Source organism: Gorilla gorilla, chromosome 1, assembly GCF_029281585.2.
Source record: "Gorilla gorilla gorilla isolate KB3781 chromosome 1, NHGRI_mGorGor1-v2.1_pri, whole genome shotgun sequence".
NCBI lineage: Eukaryota > Metazoa > Chordata > Mammalia > Primates > Hominidae > Gorilla > Gorilla gorilla.
In genome coordinates, this window is record NC_073224.2 from 199715306 (window position 1) to 199732291 (window position 16986).

The 16986-nt window shown below is 40.7% G+C and overlaps 1 protein-coding gene across 1 annotated transcript in view; it reads right to left on the reverse strand.

The window, feature by feature from the left end:
- Positions 1-4658: 4658 nt before the first annotated feature.
- Positions 4659-16986, reverse strand: part of RLF (RLF zinc finger) — a 79313-nt gene continuing 66985 nt past the window's right edge. Inside the window, exons 7-8 of the mRNA XM_004025531.4 lie at positions 13916-14057; positions 4659-9788 (exon numbers count right to left, since the gene is read on the reverse strand). Of these exons, the coding sequence (XP_004025580.3) occupies positions 5133-9788; positions 13916-14057 (4798 nt within the window). The 3' untranslated portion in view covers positions 4659-5132. The remainder of the gene's footprint in view (positions 9789-13915; positions 14058-16986) is intronic.

Here is a 16986-nt window from a genome sequence, read left to right on the forward strand (position 1 = left end):
TACTGTTTTAATGTCTGTCTTCCCTACTGGATTATTTTTTTTGTTGGGGGTGGGGAGGTTGGGGGCACAGGGTCTCACTCTGTTGCCCAGGCTGGAGTGCAGTGGCCTGATCTTGGCTCACCGCAACCTCTGCCTCCTGGGTTCAAGCAGTTCTCCTGCCTCAGCCTCCCTAGTATCTGGGATTACAGGCGCACGCACCACTACAGCACGGCTAATTTTTGTATTTTTAGTAGAGACAGGGTTTCACCATGTTAGCCAGGCTGGTCTCAAACTCCTGACCTCAAATATCCTCCTGCCTGTGCCTCCCAAAGTGCTGGGATTACAGGCATGAGTCACCGCACCCAGTCCCTTACTGGATTCTTAAATCTCTATGATGCAGGAAATGAGTCTTGTTCAACACCTACCACCCAGGGGCTAGCAGATGGTATATCCTTTGTAAATATTTGGCTTCTTAACCATTTAGATAGCTTTCCTACGCCTCTGGTCTTTTTTTTCAGGTTATACCTGTCAAATACATGCTGACAGATTTTTAAATCTCTTGCCTATCCTGGTTACCTTCCCCAGAGTGAATCAAACCTCCAAATGCAGTCTGTCACAGAAGCCACTCCTGCGGGAGTAGACCAAGAAGGTCACAGAGGGATAGGCCACTCTCTCTAGACACAGTTCTACATAATAGGGTATAAAATCAGTAGTATAAAACCAGGAGGTATCACAGTTTACCTTGGGGTAGGAGGTGAGGAGGAGCAATTTTTCTGAGTTTTAGAAGTTTCTGGCCGGGTGCAGCGGTTCATGCCTGCAATTCCAGCACTTTGGGAGGCTGGGGTGGGAAGATTGCTTGGGCTCAGGAGTTCAAGATCAGCCTGGGCAACCTAATGAGACCTCGTCTCAAAAAATAACAAAAATGAGTAAGTTTCTTTCAGGAAAGAAAACTTGCCTTTTTCGTAGGTTACATGTTATTCACAGAAAAAAATATGCACGTTTCCCATCTCTATACTCAAATGAAGAAATGTCAGCACCATATGACTGTGGAGTTTGAGTTGAATAACCTGGCTTTCACCTACACTTCAAATTGTATTTCCCACTATTCACCTTCACAAACAACACTCACATTACAGAACTGTGGTATTTTTGGTACTTCAAATACACCTGCAACTTTCCGTCTGTTATTCCTTTATACTAAATGTCCCTCTCTGACATTCTTCTAGTCAGAAGAGATTGGAAACTGGGCTCCACCTCTATTTGTGCCAGCCAGGCAAGACGCTTCATCTCGTTCTTTGTCAAATATAGTAACAGCACCTACTTCATAGGATTATGAAAATTCAACAACATAATTTTATGTAAAATGCTAAAAAGCACAATTACCCTGAATTCTCACAGTACTTTCCACTTCCAGGCCAGTGCTTCTAGAACTTTTCTGTGCCTAAGAATCACCTGGAGATCTTACTAACACGCACATTTGGGTCCAGTAGGTCGAGTAGGGCCTGAATTTATGCATTTTTATTAATAACAATCTCCTAGGTGACACCCATACTGCTGGCCCACTACCACACTTTAAGTAACAATGTTCTGAGATACTCCAGCCCTCCCTTCACCTTGTGAAAGCTTCTTGATGGCCCTGACAACTTTTTTTTTTTTTTGGTGTCCCATTGCATCTGGAATTGTATCTTTTTAAATGTGCGTACTTAAATATTTGGTGAATGATTATGTCTTAGGCAGTTCAGCTCAGTAGGCCTTTTGGGACTGAGAAAGGATAGATTGAGAATGGAATACCCTGAGGAAGGCTAATAAAAAACTTTCTCCTCCACAGTTCCTTACCCTATTTCACACATGGGCTCATGAAAATGGGGAAAACACTGAAGCAAGAGAATTCTGGGTAAAGGCAAGAATAGAAATGTCTGGAAGTCTTCATTCCTACTCACCATTTTGGAGGCACTCTTGAATTGAAAAAGTTTTGAAAACAAAGTCAGTACTTTCAGGTCTGTGCCAGGGTTGGGACAAATTCCAGAGATATCAAGTTAAAATGATTACTACAAGCTAAAAAAATAACCCTTTGCCCTGTATTATCGTATAGTCACTCATGCTGGTTTAAACAGGAAAGTCTTTTTTTTTTTTTTTGAAATGGAGTCTTGCTTTGTTGACCAGGCTGGAGTGCAATGGTGCAATCTCAGCTCACTGCAACTTCCACCTTCAGCGTCCAACAGCAATTCTCCTGCCTCAGCCTCCTGAGTAGCTGGGATTACAGGCATCTGCCACCACACCCAGCTAATTTTTGTATTTTTAGTAGAGACGGGGTTTCTCCATGTTGGTCAGCCTGGTCTCAAACTCCTGACCTCAGGTTACCTACCCGCCTCGGCCTCCCAAAGTGCCAGGATTACAGGTGCGAGCCACCGCGCCCAGCCAAAAGTCTTTAATAAAGATCAAATGATGCAAGCTGCTCTAACTGGGATAGACAGTGATCTTAAGATCAACTACTTAGGCTTATACTTGAATTATTTTATTTTTTTTGAGACAAGTCTCGCTCTGTCACCTGGGCTGGAGTGCAATGGCGCGATCTCGGCTCACTGCAACATCCGCCTCACGGGTTCAAGCGATTCTCCTGCCTCAGCCTCCCAAGTAGCTGAGACTACAGGCGTGTGCCATCACGCCCAGCTAATTTTTTGTATTTTTAGTAGAGACGGGGTTTCCCCGTCTTAGCCAGGATGGTCTTGATCTCCTGACCTCATGATCCGCCCACCTCAGCCTCCCAAAGTGCTGGGATTACAGGCATGAGCCACCGCGCCCGGCCTAATTGGGTTATTAAAATCTGGGTTTAGTTCCACTGTGAATGGCCTCACTTGGTCCTTCCAGGGGCTACAAGTTCTGTGTGGTTGAATGGATATAGTTCAGTCTTAGTAGCTTTCTCTTACTCTGGACTAACCATCTCTCTCGTATGAGGAATTTTTACTAGGCCTACAGGTGCTTCTCATGCTCATATCACAAAAAGGGACCTTTCACCTCTACCTCCTCCCTTCGTAAGTGAGGAAATTAAAGCCACTGAAGAAATTAGCTTGATTCCAAAGAAACAATACTGGTCTCAGTCTCTAAGATCCTTGTTTCTGCCACTTCCTTCAACAGAGTCTTACTCAGATCACTCAGATTTCTGAGAATCCTCTGTTACCTACTGGGATCTGAGACAATAAATGACTTGGTTATGGGAGTGCTTTAGACTCAGGGTGAGGTGACAGAATGAAATTCCTGAAGAGCTGACAAAACAAGAAAATAAGGTTTAAGAGTCAGAGAAAAGGTCTTGAAATTCTAACCACAACAGACTAGGCGTGGTGGCTCACGCCTGTAATCCCAGCACTTTGGGAGGCCGAGGTGGGTGGATCACGAGGTCAGGAGTTCAAGACCAGCCTGGCCAAGATGGTGAAACCCTGTCTCTACTAAAAATACAAAAAATTAGCCGGGCGTGGTGGCACACGCCTGTAATCCCAGCTACTCTGGAGGCTGAGGCAGAGAACTGCTTAAACCTGGAGGGGCAGAGGTTGCAGTGAGTCGAGATCGCGCCACTGCACTCCAGCCTGAGCGACAAAGCAAGACTCTGTCGGAAAAAAAAAAAAATCTAACCACAAGGATGAGAAAGAGATGTTAGTTGTCTGAGTTGCTTCATTACTAGCTAATGAAAGTAGTTGAAAACTTCACAAGCAACAGGAAATAAAGCTGCTGTATTAAAAGGACATACTGCTATCCTCATTAGACACAGACATCCCACAGTCCAATGAAACTCAACACATCTAAAAGCCAAACTCACCTTGGTTTCCATTATCTTCCCAAATATTCATTCCTTCTTTGTATACCTACTTAAAATGGTTGCATCAGTACCAAATCTTTTCCTTCTCTCCAAGCCCCCAAAATCCTGTCTCCTTAAATATCTCAATTTCATCTACTCTGCCTTCTGCTGCAATTGTCAGTCAATACACTCACCAAGCTTGCCTCAATTACTTCAAGTATACTGTTTCCAATTTCAGCTTCTCAAATCAAGTGAGCACTCCACACTTCAACTGATATATGCCTATAGACTCAAATCCAAACTCCTTAGTTTTCATGATTTAGTTCCTGCTATCTCTACAATGATGTCACTCTCTTGTTCCCCTTTTATTGCCGGCATATCAAATTATTTGTAGTTTCCTAGAAACATGCCCTCTGAATTTGCTACGTCCTTCATGTTCTGGTTGGCATATCCTCTCCTTTCTACTCGGCCAACATCTGGACATCCTCTGGGAGCTATCTTGACTCCCACAGCTAATTACTCAATCTCAGAATTATCTTTCCACAAAAACAAAAATTTTAAGATAAAAAGAACCTTGTTCTGGGATGGGCACGGTGGCTCATGCCTGTAATCCCAGCACTTCGGGAGGCCGCGGAAGGAGAATAACTTGAACCTGGGAGGAGGAGGTTGCATTGAGTCGAGACTGCACCATTGCACTCCAGCTTGGGCAACAAGAACGAAACTCCGTCTTAAAAAAAAAAAAAAAAAAAAAAGAACCTTGTTCTGAATGATTTAGCTAATAATAAATAAAAAAATTACTGGGGTAAAATGTGAATGGCATATTTCAGAAAATACAAGTGCAATTTCAGTTTACATGTGGCATGAAAGCTCATTATGAGTAAACAACGAATGGGTGAAAAATTGTAATTTATTGAAACTCAACTCAAAAAATATAAGATGCTGTAGTGTACAATATATTACACAAAGCACCCTCAGGTGCACATTCAAGTCAAGTAAGAACTCCATATCCCTTTCCCTAGCCCTCCCACCCTGGGACCTTAGTATTTGTTCCATATACAATCATGCACACTTAATTTGAAAAAGGAAGCCCCAGTATATTTTGATGTATTAATTAGCACCAAACAAGTGTACAGTTCCATTTTTTTAATAAACAAACAAACAAAAATAAACCCAATCATTAAACCAACTGGAGAGCTAATGGACTCAGCCAATACTGCTGACATAGATATTATACATTCATGTAAATACACAGCCTATTCTACCCTAAACAACGGTGTGGCTGCTTCTCAGCCTTTGTTCGAGTTGGCAAATGTCCCCATGTTGCAGTGTTGGAGCCAGTCTGTTACTAAAACAAAATTGCTACTTATGAACTTCCTACACAAAGCTCATCTGTCTTTTTTGTTGGAAATAAGTCTAAAATTGGTGTGGAAAACTTAGATCTTTCAAGAACCACCACTGGCCGAAGATAATGAAGCTGTTTTAAGGCAAGCTCTCCACAGTCTGTTAATGCTTTGTCCAATACAACCCTCAGGTTTTCCAAGGAAGGAACTGTTGTTGTTTCAGCTACTATTAAAGGTGGGATTGCAGTCAGGTTCTCATGAATTGTAGAGTCACTGGAAGAATGAGGTATGTCAACTTCAGGTTCACTGTCATTCACCATATTATTTGCCACAACATTCCCTGTTAAATCATTACTGGACTGTGAAGAATTACTTAATGTTAAGTGCTCTGAAGGCTCCCAATCATCAAAATCATCTTCTTTCTCTTCACTTTCCTGAATAAATTTCAGAAATGAAGATTCAAATCCCATAGGTTTGTAAGTCTTCAAATCAAATGACCGGGGCTGTGAATGTTTCCTAAAATTCTCTTTTGGGACATGGGTTGGATTTTTTACAGTGTTTTCTTGCCCTGAACTATGCTGCCTAGTTTCTGATTCTTTGATCCTTGGTAAAGGCAGCTGGAAACTTGTGAAATAAGTCCCACTTTCAGTCCCATTGGGATTAGGTATGGAATTTTCTATTTTACAAGGAGGAGGAGGCTGAACTATATTACACTGTTCTAGGGAAGTGGTTTTGGAACTATGGTTACATTTCAAAGTTCCCCTGTAGAGCAGAGTATCTGCATCAAATACTGAGCTGCTTTCTATGCACCCTTTCTGACCTCCATCCCTTTCACTTGAATGACAGCAATCAGTGTTCTGGATGGGTGCACTACTGTCACCCAGGGAATGGCTGTGTTCTGTGCGCTCTGATTCACAGCTTCTATTTTCTTCTTTCTTTATACAGGGATCTGCTTCAGAAGGGGGTTCCTCCTTAATTTTGGTACCGTACTTAACGCAAACAACAAGATTCTCCATCTGTTGCTCTAAATAGGCACTACTCATCTGATGAGTGCGTTTGTAATGCCTCACAATGCTGCTCTCCAACTTCACCACAGATAAGCATCCTTGAACCATGCAGGGGTACTGTGTGTGCTCAGAGTGCTCCACACACATATGGAGGGCCTCAGCTCTGGTTTTAAAACTTATTGGGGCTTTCTTTTCTTTGATTAAGCCACATTTTTTAGACTTAGCATTAAATGATCTCCTGGTGGTCTGATGTTCATGCCCCTGAGTGTCAGCTGTTTGACATACCTTTTCACTCCTTAGTAGTCTCTCATTTGCTACTTTCTGGCTTCTAAACAAATCATCATAATAGTCTTTATGTCGGTAATATACATGTTGTGAGTAATTACTGCGATGGGTGAAAATCTGGCCACAGCCATTAAGATCACAATGAATTTCATAATCTGAATGTATTTCCCCTTCAATATTATGCTGTTCCATCAAGTGGTGCTTCAACTTGTTGAATGTGTAAAAAACAGCAGGGCACTGAGGCTGGTTACAAGAAAACCTTGCTGCAGATCCAGCTTCGGAAAGTACTTTAGGCTCTTCAATATGGTCTAGGTTATGAGAGTCACTACAGTGCTTAGCAAGAGCTTTGGAACACAGGAAGCGTTTATTACATTCCTTATATTTGCAAGCAAATATCTTTTTACATTTGACAAGTTCCCTTTTGGTTCTTGCTTTGTCTTTCTCTAAACATAACTGTTCTTTGTTGTACTGATGTACAGTTCTGTAATGGCGAATTAAGCCTTTTAGATTGGTGAATGAGGAGTTGCAAGTTTTATGAATACAATGGAATGGTTTGTGGTATTTATTCAAAATATAACACAGATTTCCTTTAGCAACAGTTCGCCTGCTACCTCTGCCCTCTCTTCCTTCTTGTTCTTCTCTATGGCTGCCTATTGGTGATGAAATGTCAGATGTTTTACTTTCTGTTTCTTCACAAGATGATTCCAAATCTGTTTCAGAACTACATTCATCCTTTTTAGGATGACAGTGTGGTTTCTCAGAGTTACTACTGGGATCACCTCCAAGTTCTGCAGAACAATCACCTTTCAACCTATCTACTGAACATGGGCCTTCATGATCACACTTTTCATTATCTAATAGTTTGTGAGTTGCTCTGTCACTGCCAATTTGATGTTTATTTTTATAATGAATTCTAAGGTGTGTTTTTCTTGTAAATGACCTTTGGCAAATATGACACTGAAATGGGGAATACCGATGTTGGAACATGGTTAACTGAAGGACTTTTTCTTTTGAATAATTATGCTTTTTAAGATAATGCATTAACAGAGCCTCTCTGGTCACAAATTCATATTTGCATCCTTGAAGCTCACAGAAAAACGGCTTAGCCGCCAACTGTGCAAGGTACTGACTTGGCATATTTTCATCTTGATTCTGAAAATTAAGGTCTGAGATAGATGAAACTGATTGAAGAGACTTAGCACCACTGGATGGGTACCCCTGCAATGACCCTGAGAAAGATCCATGTGTTATTGAGTTTTTCAAGCTTAAATGTTTCAAGCGTAACAGAAGTTCCAACATGGTATCCTCTGTACAGGGCCTTTTAGAAGCACAAATGGAGGATTCTGAGGAATAACCTTGATGTTCTCGTTTACATTTAATGTGAATATTGTGATCTAGACCTTCATCTGGGGAGTCACTGTTTGTATCTGAGCAGGGTTTAGGTTCTGCATCCAACTTTTCAGTTGTCTGATTATGTTCGTTACCCAAAGAGGGAAACAGATCTTTCGTCTTTATCTTTGTGGGCTTGAAATGGTATGGATGAACCTTCCGTAAATGTTTCTGCATTCCTCTTGCATTTTTGTATGTGGAACCACAGCCATCAAAACCACAGGTAAACTTAGTCCCGTCAAAACAAACTGCCATACTGGAACATTTTTCTTTTAAACTGGAGGGCCCAAAGACTTTCTCATTAGATAACAATACATCCTGCATAGTTTCAGAGTGATCTAGTGTGTCAATTAGCTCTTCATTCATTGAAGCTGAAGAGCTATGACTTAACTGATCACTAGAATTACTGTCACTGTTTTCTTTCAGGTTTTCTGCAGTTTCTGTATCTATTTGAGAATTAGCTGATTCTGCACAGAAAAGATCTTCAGGTAAATGTGATTTATCAGTTTGGTTAAGTAGATGGGGCTGATTAATACAATCTTGCTTTTCACCTGTTGCAGACTCCTCAAGTTTCACTGATTTCTTTATGTCTCCATTTGAATTTTCAACATTATGCATTGAAAGGTGATTCTGGTATTCAATTTTGGAGTAATAGAACTTCTTACAGCCAAGAAAGTTGCATGTGTAAGATGCATCCCTAAAGTGTTGTGCTTCATGGTGGTAAAGCTGTCCCAAGTCACTGAAAACAATATTACAGCCATTTAATTCACATTTGTAACGCAGATCGTCATGCTTTTGTTTATGGTTAAGTAGTTCATTTACTGATCCAAACCTAGCATAGCAATCTATAGATACACACATATAAGGTTGAGGCCCACAATGCACTTGCTCATGCTCTCGAAGGTGAAAAGCAGACATAAAATGTCGTCGACAGTAAGTACACTTCTCTCTTCTATTTTTCATATCCAAGTAGTGCTTGGCATTTTCATCATTATTTTGGTGTTCAGCTTTGAGATGCACACTTAAGTATTTAAATTGCTTAAACACACGGGAACAGTCTGTACCGGGACATGGATACAAATCTCTGTCTTGCAGGTGGCAATCTTCTAATTTGCTGAATGTGACATATTCATGAGACTCTCCTTTGGCTTGGTCATTCAATGAATGGTTTTGCTCTGGGATTGCAGAGGGGCTCTTAGGACAAATACCCTTTTGAGAGCCTTTTAACAGTAATTTCTTTTTAGAGCGGTCCCTTCTGCTTGGTGGCATTTTAACATGCTCCATCACATGAGGAACAAACATTTCTTTTCTCTTAAATTTTTTAATACAAACTGGACAGGTGTAAATTCCATCTTCCATATGCATCTTAGAATGATGAAGAATTCTAGCCTCTATACATTCCCGCTTACATAACAAACAGAAAAACTTGTACTGAAGCCACCTCTGATATCTTTCAGAAGAGCCAATGGGTTTTTTGTCTCTTTTCTCCTTATGCTGATCTGTCAAATCTCTTCTTCTATATTGTTTATCTTCTTTACCCTCATCATAGTCACTGAGAAATGACTCTAAAACATCTGTGTCATTAATGGACATTTCATAGCCACTTAAATCATCATCAGAATCTGAGGCTTCTTGTCCTAAAAGTTGGTGGCAGTGTCGTTTTAAAGTTTTCCAGTCCCAAAACTCAGGATCAAAAGGCCAGTGGGCTTTTAAAGCTAGTAAGAGCTCACATCGAAGAGAATTTGGAACCGGTGCATTTTCTTCATCAAATTTTTGATCTGGTTGCAAATATAGTTCTTCTAACATATTAAATCCATCCAAACTGGGTTCAATTAAGAATTCTGTAAGCTGACAGGCTCGTCTAACTTCTAAATCTTCTGGTAAAAGACAGGCAATTGTTTTACAAACTGATGCCTTCATTTCCTCATCTTCACTTGATCTGAGTTGAAGAGCTCTGACACACAGTAAAATTGACACCCCAAGACCAGCATCTTGTGCCTGTAAGTAAAAGAGGATAAAAAAATTATTTTTTTGCATACAGAAAGATTATATAACTTTCACTGATAAGGAATTTTAGCTTGTAAAAACTTTTAGAGTTCCTAAATTTTATCTTAAATCTTTCTTCATGAAAGTTACATTTAGATATTTCTTGTCTAAACATGCAAAGAACTGAATTAGATGCTACAACTACAAACAATGTACATTTACTAGGCACTGTGTATTAAAGCAGTTCCTTACTTCCAAGGAATTTATCTGTACCCCGAATGCATAAACAATAAATGCATGTGAATCCAAAGAAATTCAGGATAAAAATGGTCACTGGAGGATTCAAAATAGAATGATGTTGAGTAGAGGGGCAGGGTTTAAAATGGCAGCAACAGGAAACACAGGTATAGATGTGAGTCTAAGATTAAATTCAATTTAAGAAATTCTCTTTGGCTGGGCACGGTGGCTCACGCCTGTAATCCCAGCACTTTGGGAGGCCGAGGCAGGTGTATCACCTGAGTTCGAGAGTTTGAGACCAGCCTGACCAACATGGAGAAACCCCGTCTCTACTAAAACTACAAAATTAGCCAGGTGTGGTGGTGCATGCCTGTAATCCCAGCTACTCGGAGGCTGAGGCAGCAGAATCGCTTGAACCCGGGAGGTGGAGGTTGCAGTTGAGCCAAGATCACACCATTGCACTCCAGCCTGGGCAACAAGAGCGAAACTCCGTCTCAAAAAAAAATTCTCTGTATCATGAACACTTGGATTTTTCAAAACTTCAAAGATAAATAAATGATACTCTCCATTTCCTCCTGAAAGAATCTGGTAATTTATAGTCACCGTCACAGGTGTACCGAATCTCAGCTTTCCAGGGAAAAAACAGAAATCAGAAATCTTGCTATGGCAGCAGGTTCTCAGAAACTAGTTTAAAATTAGGAAGACCTGGTCATATGTGATAAAAGCTTGGTACATACAAGATAACTCTTTTTATCTGAGAGGCTGAAATAAAATACAAAAATGACATGAGCAAAGAAAAGCAAGATATGTCAGAGTGGCTTAAAACGCACTGCTATGAGCAGAGACTTTAGAATCAGACTTTGACTGCCTTTGAACCCCAGCTTCACAACAAGTGACAAGTTCTCAGCCTCTAAACTTCAGTTTCCTTATTGGTAAAATGATAACAGTAATGTTAATAACAGATTTTCCTCCTAAGGTTATAAAGATGAAATAATAACGCTGGCACATTGTAACTATTTAACAGAATACGATGTAAAATAATGGAGTAAATTCCACTGTTTAAATCAGTAAACAATTTGCCAGGCATTTAATTCTGTGTTGGGCATCATTCATTCTAAATGCTGGGAACACAAAGAAATCACTGTCATTGACTTACAGAACCCCTACTACAGCCTAGGCACTTATTTGAAATAAACTTTTTTGCACATATTATCCTCATTTTATAGACAAAAAACCCCCAACACTCAGAAGGTTAAGTTGCCCAATGTCATTAACTAGTGAGCAGAGGAGCAAGGACTTAAAAGCATTTAGGCCGGGCACAGTGGCTCACACCTGTAATCCCAGCACTTTGGGAGGCCAAGGCAGGCACATCACTTGAGGCATGGAGTTTAAGACCAGCATGGCCAACATGGCAAAACCCCATTTCTAATAAAAATACAAAAAATTAGCCAGGTGTGGTGATGCAGGCCCAAAGCCCCAGCTACTTGGGAGGCTGAGGCATCAGAATCCCTTGAACCTGGGAAGCGGAGGTTGCAGTGAGCTGAGATCACGCCACTGCATGCCAGCCTGGGCAACAGAGTGAGACTCCATCTCAAAAAAAAGAAGATATTTGGCCTGAAGAGTAGAAGAGATGTGGACTGGTAGGTGAAAAGGGAGTGAGTGAGTGTAGAATCCCTTGCAAACTGAGACTCCAACTTTTTTTCTTTAAAACTAGTCAAGTGTAATAGTGAGAAGGGGGAAAGAGTAGAACAGAGTTCAGTCTGTAACTGACTGTGAACAATCAATTGAGATAACTCCCTACCTTTCAGACGAGCTGAGACTCTAGCTTTTTTGAAAGAGAGGCATTACCTAGCCTGTATCAGCTAGGATCTGGTTCTGTTGTGAATGGCAGACTTCCCACAACAGTAGTGGCCTAAAGAATATAGAAGTTTCTCCCTCTCATTTGGAATGTAGTCCAAGTAAAACAGGCCATGTTGCTTTAGTGGCTCCACAGGACTAGACCATGGGTCTCTTGACTTATTAGGATGATGTGATATAAGTTTATCATTTGTAAGTAAGAGCAGAGAGGACTTGGGGAAAGTCAGCTAAATTTTAAAATAATTCAGTTTCTCAACAAGTTACTAACTCCTTTTGGAAGACTGTGAGGTGGACAGCAAAGAATGGCCATTCTTTCTTAAACAGCCTAATCTGGCTGGGATGGTAACATTTGAAAAATCACTAACAACACTTTTCAAAGAAAAGTAACCAGAAATACTATTATATATTCTGAACAGATATGCCAAAAAGTTACTGAAAGGAGTAGTGAATAAATCTGAATCAGGATATGGAATGTGGAGCTGAATTTTGAAGAAATTGGTGGGTCTTAAACTAGGAAGGTGAGGGATCAAGAGTGACTTGGCATACTGTTGCAAGCGCACATAGGATATAGCCAAGTCATTTAATCTTTGCTTTTTTTTTTTTTTTTTGAGACAGAGTCTCACTCTGTTGCCCAGGCTGGAGTGCAATGGTGTGATCTCGGCTCATTGCGACCTCTGCCTCCCAAGTTCAAGCAGGTGTGGCAGCTTACACCTATAATCCCAGCACTTTTGGAAGGCTGAGGTGGGAGAATTGCTTGAGGCCAGGAGTTCAGAACCAGTCCGGGCAACAAAGCAAGACCCTGTATCTACCACTGCTCCCCGCCAAAAAAGAAAAAGCCAGGTATAGTGGCACACGCCTGCAATCTCAGCTACTCTGGAGGCTGACACAGGAGGATTGCTTGAGCTAAGGAGTTTGAGGCTGTAATGAGCTATGATCGCACCACTGCACTACAGCCTGGGTGACAGAGCGAGACCTGTCTCAAACAAAAACTGAAAACTAAAGTCAGAGATGGAGGATGTCAGGTTTCAAGCACCAACTTGTTGTACCCTTGCTGCTTGAAAATAGAGGTAAAGACTGAGTGTAGCTTCTAGCACCTGAGAACAGACCCTGATTGGCAGCCAGCCAGAAAACAGAAACCTTAGTCCTACAACCACAGGAACTGAAACCTGTCAATAAGAATAAGCTTTGAAGTGGATTTTCCACAGAGCCTCTGATAGAACTTAGCCTGGCAAACTACATTTTAGCCAACATGATAATCTTAGAAGAGAATCCTGCCACATTGTGCTGGATTTCTGATTTACAAAACTGAACTGATAAAAACGGACATTGTTTTAAGTATTAATTTTTGTGATGTTATTCAACAATAGAAAATTAGTACCTTTATTAAAGTTTTAAACAAAACAAAATGTTCTAATGGCCAATTATAAAGTAATTGTTTAAACAGCCAAGTTCTATAGTTACCTTGAAATGTTCTTTTTTTTTTTTTTTTTTTTAAAAAGACCAAGTCTCACTCTGTCACCTAGGCTGGAGTGCAGCGGTGCAATCTTGGCTCACCGCAACCTCCGCCTTCCCTGTTCAAGCGATTCTCCTGCCTCAGCCTCCAAAGTAGCTGGGATTACAGGCGCCCGCCACCATGCCCGGCTAATTTTTGTATTTTTAGTAGAGACGGGGTTTCACCAGGTTGGCCAGGCTGGTCTCGAACTCCTGAGCTCAAGTAATCCACCCGCCTTGGCCTCCCAAAGTGCTGGGATTACAGGCTTGAGCCACTGTGCCTGGCCTCTTAAAATGTTCTTAATGTGACAGGAGACACAACTTCATTCACAGTAATTAGAAATAAATATCACCTAACTTGTTTGACCATCAATTTGTTTCTGATTAATTATAGGAAGTCAATCTGGAGAAACAGTCAGATGTGGTCAATTCCATTAATCTTATTAAAACTCATTATTTCTTATCTTCCTTTAAAGGGAATTTCCTGAGAAGTTATCTTCCCACTCATTTCTTTCCTCCAGCTACGGTTAGCAGAGAAGGCATAAAGTACTCACTTCAGTTTGTATAACTCTAATGAGGCAAAATAAATGCTGCTGCGTTTTAGCTATGACACCAAACTGACGACAGCGCTCCAAAAAAGTATCTAAAGAAGAGTCAATTCTTCTTTGCAGTTTACTCCAAAAAAGAGTCAGTTCCCTATAAAAAAAGAAGATCATGGTAAAACATTTAAAGTAACTAGTATTTGCTGCCCTGCCCCCGGCAACCCAATTTTTTGATCTGTAGAAAGCTGACAGTAGAGAAAACAAAAACTAGATTAAAAGCTGTCTGTATTCACCACTGCTTTCTCCCAAACTGATAAAATTGTTAAGAATCCTCCGTAACAATTCCCTGACTTCTCTCTTGTGTTTAGGGGGAAAAATAAAAACAAAACACTACCTCCTTAACAGTGGCATTTAAAAAAAACTTATTTAGATCCCATGTTGTTCTAAAAGGTTTTATCCTTCACACTGGTGATTAATATACTGATTGAATTAAGCCCTGTCCTAATGGGCAGAAATAATCAGCCATCACTAAACTAACAACGAAATATATATACAACAAATAGACACTCTAATGGTACACTTCTATACAGTGATCTTAAAGGGCCCTTTCCAGATCTAAAATGTCAGGATGCTACTTAGAGCCTGTAGTTTGGAATGGTTAAATACTTCCAGTGAAATAAGTAAAATGGCACTTTTTGGAAATGGCTAAAATACAGGAATCTCACAAAGATTCATTATGGAAACAAAAGGAAAGCTTGAAAATAATAAATTAAAGAAAAACATTTAATGGGTGAAACACTCAAGCAAAAAAGCATTAGAAACTCAACAATGCCAAGGATAGAAATGCTAATGAGAGAATGTAAAATGTGAATGCAAGGAAAGCTAATAGTGAAACTAAATTATCACTTCTAATAGCAAAACTAAAAAGAGGCCGGGCATGGCGGGTGGCTCATGCCTGTAATCCTAGCATTTTGGGAGGTGAAAGGGGACAGATCACTTGAGGTCAGGAGTTCGAAACCAGGCTGGCCAACATGGTGAAACCTCGTCTCTACTAAAAATATAAAACTTAGCTGAGTGTGGTGGTGGATGCCTGTAATCCCAGCTACTTGGGAGGCTGAGAACAGGAGAATCGCTTGAACCCGGGAGGTGGAGGTTGCAGTGAGCTGAGATAGCGCCACTGCACTCCAGCCTAGGCGACAGAGCAAGATTCCATCTCAAAAAAAAAAAACCAAAAAAAACCACTAAACTAAAAAGAATGCTATCACTTAATACATGTGGCTCTTTTAAGTAAATCAATGGATACTGATTAAATAATTTTCATTTAAAAATCTGTACTTTTTCATAAGCCAGTTTAAAAACACTGATATCCTATATTGCTATTAACAGACTGTCTCCCAGAAAGTTGGCTACAAATCCAAAGCTTAAGAAATGAAAACATGTAATTTAAAGTAAATATATTTAACGGAATTTATTTTCTTATATTTCTAAAGAGAGAACTGGGGCTCTTGTAAGGTGATTTTCTTTTCTTTTTTTTTTTTGAGACGGAGCTTTGCTCTTGTTGCCCAGGCTGGAGTGCAATGGCACGATCTTGGCTCACCGCAACCTCCACCTCCCAGGTTTAAGCAATTCTCCTGCCTCAGCCTCCCAAGTAGCTGGGATTACAGGCATGTGCCACCACGCCTGGATAATTTTGTATTTTTAGTAGAGATGGGGTTTCTCCATGTTGGTCAGGCTGGTCTCTAACTCCCAACCTCAGGTGATCCGCCTGCCTCGGCCTCCCAAAGTTCTGGGATTACAGGCATGAGCCACCGTGCCTGGCATAAGGTGAAATTTTTAAGTAGTTATAAAACTTGCTTCAAAGATTGAAATGAATATATGGTGTCTCAAAAGATAAATGACTGGCCGGGCGCGGTGTCTCATGGCAGTAATCACAGCACTTTGGGAAGCCAAGGCAGGTGGATCACAAGGTCAGGAGTTCGAGACCAGCCTGGCCAACATGGTGAAACCCCGTCTCTACTAAAAATACAAAAATTAGCTGGGTGTGGTGGTGCATGCCTGTAATCCTAGCTACTCAGGAGGCTGAGGCAGGAGAATTGCTTGAACCCGGGAGGTGGACGTTGCAGTAAGCTGAGATTGCACCACTGCACTCCAGCCTGGGTGACACAGCAAGACTCTGTCTCAAAAAAAAAAAAAAAAAAAAAAAAAAAGATAAATGAATGAAGCTTAACAGGATGGCAAATATGAGCTATAACCAATACAATTAATTTAAAATGCCTTTAAATATTTGCCTTTATTTGGCTAGTGCTACTTTCCTAACCACAAGAAGTGAAAATTGAGATAGGCCAGCTGTGAAAATAGCCACCAACCAGGCAAGCTGGGATAACTGTTCATTTTAAACACACAATTGCTTTATTCAGATTTAAGCACGTTAAGTAATAAAAATTTTTGTAATCTCTCATATGTATGTGAAATCTGTCCTATTTGAACAGAATAAAAATTATCAAAGCCAGTAAATCCTGATTATAACGATAAACGAGTAAATGATGTCAACTATCTAAAATTTACTGCAGGGCTGGGCATGGTGGTTCATGCCTATAACCTCAGCAGAGGATTACTTGAGGCTAGGAGTTCAAGACCAGCCTGAGCAACACAGTAAGACCCTAAAACCAACCAAACAAAAAAAGCTTAGCCACTCTTGGTGGCACACCTGTAGTCCCAACTATTGAGGAGGCAAAGGCAGCGGGGGGCGGGCAGGGTGGTCATTGAGCCCAGGATTTAAGGCTGCAGTAAGCTGTGATCTCACCAGTATACTCCAGCCTGGGTGACAGAGTAATATCTTCTCTCAAATAAAATAAAATTCACTAACTAAAGCTGGGCAGAGGCTCATGCCTATAATCCCAGATACTTGGAAGGCTGAGGTGGGAGAATCACTTGAGCCCAGGAGTTCAAGGCTGCAGCGAGCTTCGATTTTGCCACTATACTCCAGCCTGGCAACAAAGTTAGGTAAATCCATTAAAGTGGTAAAAGGCAGGTTGAGAACTAAGGTGTCTCAAATAATTTTTTTTTTTTTTTGAGATGGAGTC